General features: G+C 40.5%; 1 protein-coding gene across 1 annotated transcript; it reads left to right on the forward strand.

Moving 5' to 3' along the window:
- The first annotated feature begins 785 nt into the window (after nt 1-785).
- Nucleotides 786-6440, forward strand: prpf38b (pre-mRNA processing factor 38B). Its single transcript, XM_008433736.2, has 6 exons — nt 786-1212; nt 2429-2497; nt 2724-2875; nt 3013-3073; nt 4155-4387; nt 5116-6440. The coding sequence occupies exons 1-6, from the start codon at nt 1003-1005 to the stop codon at nt 5780-5782; spliced, it is 1392 nt and encodes a 463-aa protein (XP_008431958.1). The 5' UTR covers nt 786-1002; the 3' UTR covers nt 5783-6440.
- The last annotated feature ends 501 nt before the right edge of the window (nt 6441-6941 follow it).

The following is a 6941-nucleotide window of genomic DNA, read 5'->3' on the forward strand; positions in this document are numbered from 1 at the left end:
CTTATATAAAGCTTACTTCATATAAGTAAGCTTTATATAAGTAAAGCTTACTTATATAAAGCTTACTTCATATAAGTAAGCTTTAAATGTGCTTACTTATATGAAATGTTCTTAGTGGCAACATTTTCAGAACAAATTTTATTTTTGAAAATCTTACAGCAGATGCGAAAAACATGCAACACTATGAGCAATATTCCTTAAATTGGTTGTCCATCCCCCAGAGGGCGGCACCGCCCCCGTTGAGAAACCYTGCACTATGCACAACTTCTGAGTGTTCCCAAGAGCGGCATTGTTTATTAATGAATCAGAAAATAAGTCTGATTAGTTAATCAGACTTATTATTGTTTGGAACCACTTCCAGAATTTAGGATGCTGAAGTGACTAAACCTTCATAAATGCAGACAGAACATCTGCATAGTGCAGAATTAGATWAAAGAACATTATTTCTACAATATTCCAGTACTAGCAATTGCCTAAATTATTTTATAGTGGCAAATTCTGTATGAATGTTGTCTTTAAGTTGTGATGCTTGTGTGCCACAATTTTTGAAAATGTTCAACAGACCCTGAGGCAACCTGACAYAKCTGTGTCAAATTAGGCTACAACATCCCTGTCACTATATATTTACTGATATAAATATATCAGTATATTGTTGCTTCTCAGAGTCTAAACRTTTGAAAAACTTGAATTCATATCAGGTTRGACAATAAAGCATACGTCTGTGTACATGCTTTTATTTTTAAAATCCCACGATGACGTAACTGCGTTGCAGGTAGCAGTTGACTGCACCACTGACGTTACAGTTCCGGTTCCACTTCTTAGTAGCAATTAGCTAAAACGGCGGCGGGAAAGTCGCTGACACTATTTTAACCGCAAATCTACACGAAGATTAAGAGGCCGGGATTGTAAAGGAGCGAGAAATCACTGCCCGTTATTGATGGCTCAGTAGTTGGAAATACGCTAACCGTAAACGAAAGCTTTACCGTGTGGGATTCAGCTAACATGGCTAACGTCGGAAACCAACTACCAACGCAGGCCGTTAGCAAGCCTCCATCAGGAAAACATGGCAACGTATTGCCCCTATGGGGAAACGAAAAGACTATGAACCTAAATCCAATGATTCTTACGAATGTGCTCTCCTCGCCGTATTTCAAAGTTCAGCTGTATGAACTAAAGACCTACCATGAAGTTGTGGACGAAATCTATTTCAAGGTAACGCCAGCTAATGCTAAGCCGCATGCTAGTTARGCAACCGTGTCCGCTCAGCGTAGCATTCATTGTGAACCAAATGGCTTGCAAACAGGCGTCAGATTGTGAGGTTTATTGTTTGGGGAAATGTTTTATAGAAATGAGCGCTACATAGTCCATCGTTTTGTAACAGAAGTGTCGTCGTTTAAAAGCGTAGACACGGAGTTAGGTGAATATAGGTGGCGTTAGATTATCGACATTATGTCACCCATGGATGGATTSTAAGGTATGGAATCACTGTGCCCCTATTAACCTTAAAAATAAAGCCAACCTCAGTTAATTATGCGTTTCAGTAAACCTTTCAGATAAAACTTTTTTTAGCGTTTTGTGACTGTGTTTATACCAAAAACAAAATGAGTGCCAGAAAATTTTTTTATTGTAGTCATTCGTACGTTTGAATACCTGTGAAAAAGTTTTTTTTTTCCCACGTATTTCGGTGGAAAAAAATAAATAAACATATTATAGCTAAATGGAAACGTGCTGAAACTAACGTGGCAATACATTAGCCTAATATTTCTTATGAGTCACATTATTATGCATTTGAAGGGGAGCTCTAACTGCTTATGAGCTGCTGTTAGGCATAGCCATCGCTACCGAACAACAGAATGACGGATGACATTGAAAAGCAAAACTTTAAATTATCTTGGAAATGCATTTTTGAAAGAAAAATAATCTTTGCAGTTTTCATTAGTGATATAATGAAATAACAAATGTAGCATCCCAAACAGTCCTTGCAATTTTATCACACTATGTTGTATATTATTTTTTTAGAAGTGCATATATTGAACTGAATTTTATTTTATTTTTTACTGATGTTCTTACCGTGATTTATAATTTAGGTATTTGTATTGGTCAGCTTGATATGCCTCAAGGACCGGATAAAGCCCAGTGGCAAAATAAAAAAGAAGAAATGGCCAGATTTGGCCTGAACAGAGACTGTTGTTTTCATTGATAGTCTCTGTTTAAGCATCTTATGTCCATCTGTGTTATCTAAATAAAGTTGCTGTTAGCGACTGTTAGTTTTATTTAATGACAACAGGTTAAAATGTTAAAGAAGCATTAGATAAGTTAGTCAGTAATTTGTCTTTTYATGATGACATTTGAAACTCTGTGCATCTCCTGTGATGTCCTAGCTAGACGTAGGGGAATAAATGTAATTCAGTTCTTTTTGTGCTTTCAGGTGACTCACATTGAGCCCTGGGAAAAGGGAAGCAGAAAGACTGCGGGCCAGACTGGAATGTGCGGAGGGGTAAGTGGGAAGTACGTGCTTTTTATATTCCCCACATTTTGTGTCTTTCTGCATTTCGTGTGAGGAGGAAAAAATGTTTTGGGTATTTTATTTGCCACTGCTTTTCATGTATAAGTGTAGTTTATGCTGTGGAATACATACAGGACTGCTGAAAGGACTAAAAGAAATGGTATCTGTAAAGACTGCGTTATTAAACCTGTCCCTTTTTTTTTATTATTTTTGATAGGTGCGTGGAGTTGGCACTGGTGGCATTGTATCAACTGCTTTCTGTCTTCTTTACAAACTGTTTACTCTCAAGCTAACGCGCAAACAGGTGATGGGTCTCATCACTCACACAGACTCTCCGTACATCAGGGCACTTGGATTCATGTACATAAGGTACGAGTCTACTTCCCATAATCTTAAGTTAGTAAAGGCTTGTTGCTATGGATATTTTCACCAGATCCATTACCAAATGCTTTTATGGGAACAAGTTGAAAAAAATGTTTAATTCTGGCCTTTGTGTTGCGTTGCAGATACACTCAGCCTCCAACAGATTTATTAGACTGGTATAATGACTTCCTGGATGATGAGGAGGTATGTCACCCCGGGTAATAATTTAACTTTCTTTTGTCTTCTTTTGTAAAATTCTTAGTGAGACACTCCATATGTAAAGCTAGCAGCCCCCCCTACATTCCCCCCATTGTGATGCTCATAGCTGATTTTTCACCTTTGCTTTCATTTGGCTTAATTTTTCCCCAACTTGTGTCGTCTGAGCCTGAGTAGCTAGGTTAATGCTCGCTTCTCTGCTGCCGTTTATTTCTCAGGGTAAGTACGACAATACTGTGGAATAAACATTTTCATTTATTATCAGGTTAAGAAATGCCCTCTGTTTTACTCACTGAATAATGTATTTTATTACCAAAAAAAAAAAAAATACAATTTGCAGCACACCATTCACATTGGAACCTAATTTGTTTTTAGAAAGACAGAAGTATTTTACAAATTCATGTTTTTATGCTAATTCTTGGTTAGAAAACCTATAATCTGGTTTAAGGCAGCCGCGCCTCTCTTCGTGTTCTGTTGCATTATATTTGATTTCTCTAAAGTCCTACCCAACTTGTTAATTCCCCTGTTTTTTCCTTTAGATGCCCCTTGTGCAGCAGGTGAATTGGATATTGTTTCTCAGCACTGTTGGTTTGCGTGAGTGCAAAGCAGCTGTTCTCTACCATACAAAGTTCATATCTGCTCATCTTCAGTGCATTTTCCCCGACCTGCTACAATCTGTGCTTACACTGTGAGCGTTTTGCATCTCCCAGAGTTCAGAAAGCGTCTGAGGGACACAAAGAAAAAAGAAGCGAGCGCTTCTTTTTCTTTCCCTGTAGCACACTGACCATACACTATCCCTTCTCTTTGTTTGGAAAAATCCAGTTTTTGGAGGGGTGATTACAGCTCACACTGTTAACACAGACTACAGGAACTCTTGACAAGTGACATGTTGATGTTTGTGTTCCCTCTGTTAAATATCAAAGATTAAGCTAGATGAACAGAGGTGAAGGTTCAGTACTTGGTCATCACAAGTTTTGTTTGTTGTGAAGCAATATTTCACAAGGAAATACGTCTATTGCCTTAACTATGTGTAATAACTTTGTGTGTGTGTCCCACTGTTTGATTGTAGGAGCTTGACGTAAAAGCAGGTGGCGGCTGTGTCATGACCATTGGGGAGATGYTGCGTTCCTTCCTGACCAAGCTGGAATGGTTCTCCACGCTGTTTCCCAGAATCCCTGTGCCCGTTCAAAAGGCGATTGATCAGCAGATGAAGGCGAGGCCGCGTAAGGTGGCCCCAAAGGAGCCGGAGGAGGAGGCCGAGTTCACAGAGTCGGGAAGGCAASCAGAACGACGACGCTCCAGGTAGTTTTCGTTTGTGTTTTTGTCCAGGTCCTCAAGTTTTASTGTTTTGAAAAGTCACACTGGTGGTTTTTATGTGCCCTTCTACAGCTCCTAATTCAAACCCAACAGTTAAAATTATTTAAGAGTGACGTGGTTTTAGATGTTCAGTTGTTTACAGCTCGCAGGTTTTCTCGAAGTCCTACACAGTATAACAACATTGACAGTAGTAAAAGCGAAGATTCATGTCTGGTGGAGAAGGAAAGCTAAAAATAAGTTTGTAAAGCAGCAAGTGGGGATTTTCACTCAATAACTTAGAACATTGTTAAAAAAAAACAAAAAACAAACTCATCTGTATTCCTTACACGGCTGTATTTTTTAAAAAAAAAACACGTTCTTGTCCCTCAGTGTGGACGCATTCAAACAAAACTGATGATATTTATAGCAGGGCTGAATTTGCTTATGACATCAAAATTTTACTCATTACTTTCTCAGTATGCTACAACATTCCCTAAAATAGCACCCRACTTCATTAAGATGCTTTTTTAGTAATCTTGGTCAATTTTTCCATGAAACTGAATTTTGGCTTTTTATTCAGTCTCAGCTGTAATAATCTAACCTGATGGAAATAAACACTTGAAATATATTATTGCATGCAGCAAATCTTTTTGAAATGAATCACTGCAATAACGTTAACTTTTTAATCTAATTTAGCGAGTTAAGTTTTGACTGAACCGTCTCCTCMTCATCAGGACGCCGAGACGGACACCRAGTCCCAAAAGGTCTCCCAAGCGATCGAGAAGCAGGAGCCACCACCGGGAGAGAGACCGGCACGGGCCRAGCTTCGACCGGGAGCTGGAGAGGGAGCGGGACCGGCAGAGGAAGGAGAGGGACGGGGGGCGGGACAGAGAGCGGGACAGGGCAGACAGAGGAGACAGGGAAAGACGGAGATCACGTAGCGCAGACAGGAACAAAGAGTGCAAAAGAAGTCTCAGCGGCAGCAAAGAGCGGAGAGGCGAACGCAGGGAGAAAGAGAGGGACGGGGCAGAAGACAGGAGCAGGAAGAAAGACAGGGATCACCACAAGGACAGAGGGACGGAGAGGGACAGGTCCAGAGACAGGAAGAGCAGGGCGGAGAACGACGAGCGGAGGCATAAAGAAGACAGGGACAGACACAGGGAGGACAGAAAGGCCAAACGATCGAGTCGGAGCAGAAGCAGAGAAAGGAGGCATAAAGGCGGAGCGGAGGAGAAGGGCAGGAAGAGGGATCGCAGCCACAGCAGAGAGAGGGAGCGCGAGCGGGACGGGGAGCGCTCCCACAAACGCAGCCGCAGCAAAGAGAGGAGTCGCCACCAGCGGGAGTCCAGTAACGAGCACAGCAAACACGGTGAACGGAGGAGAAGTCAGAGTACGGAATAAACGCAGCAGCACCACTTCCACCTTTCTCTCTGCTCTGCTGTCTGGCCAGACACAGGCCCCAAGTGAAGGAGCGTTAGCGTCAAGCGTTGGCGTCTTGTGGTCGTGTTCAGCCAAATGTAACGTTGATTCCCACCTGTTTTCATATGTTTTCACTCCCTGTTAGAACATTGTTAGTCCTCATCTAAAATCTGTACAGTAAGGAAAACAAAAACGGCATTTTAATTTTCTATGATTCTTGTTTTGATCCAAGAAGAAGTGGGTTTGTACATACTGTCTAGAGAATGTCTACACACTGTTATCGGACAGAGTTGGTTTTGATCGTTCACCTCGGTACTGTCAACATGCTATATGTAAATCCTACCAGGTTATGAGTTCTATTTTCGGCCTCGAAAAAGCAGCGTGTGCTTTTTGTTGTTTTGGATCTCTGATAGGATTATGATATGTGTGCATCTATAAATACCGACGGTTTGAGTTCTGAGGTGAAGCTTTACAATTCTCTCCATGACCGTTTGTAGACAGTCCAGGAATGTTTTAATCCTCTGGAGGGCGGACTGCAAGGGTAAATTTTTACCACACACACTTGATCCCTGCTTGTGTTGTGTTTGAGTTATTGCTCTGTTGCATTTTGTTTTCTAATAAAACCCTTTTACAAACGACAGTGTTACGTGTCTGTGTATAAAGGTGAATGGGGGACTTTACCTTCAGCGTAGCAAATAATGTGTACATGAATATTCATGTTTCTTAAAAGTCTTATCTCAGGGTGTAATTTGAAGGTAAATGAGAGAAAAAAAGTTAAATGCAGATTTTATGGATAAATTGAATCTATTGAATCTTGTCCTCACAGTGACATCATCAGTGTTTGGTCCAGCCAGGGGAGTAATTTATAAGCACTTTATTAAAGAGTAACTCTTTAAGTAGATCACATATATATCCCAATTTATCCCAGTTTAACTGTATAGTAGACCCAGTAAACTAGAAAATTCCTGTAGAAATTTTAAAGGGGCATGCCAAATTGTTCYTGTCGGCTTTGACCCAGCGTCATAATGCTAAAAATTAGCATTAATGCTAAAGAAAGCAGCAATGTAGTCAATAACCTGTGGAGAGGCAGAASCATGTTGACTAAGCTGTACATGTACCATTCATTWTGTTAAAATTAATG

Source organism: Poecilia reticulata, linkage group LG17 (genome assembly GCF_000633615.1).
Source record: "Poecilia reticulata strain Guanapo linkage group LG17, Guppy_female_1.0+MT, whole genome shotgun sequence".
NCBI classification, from domain to species: domain Eukaryota; kingdom Metazoa; phylum Chordata; class Actinopteri; order Cyprinodontiformes; family Poeciliidae; genus Poecilia; species Poecilia reticulata.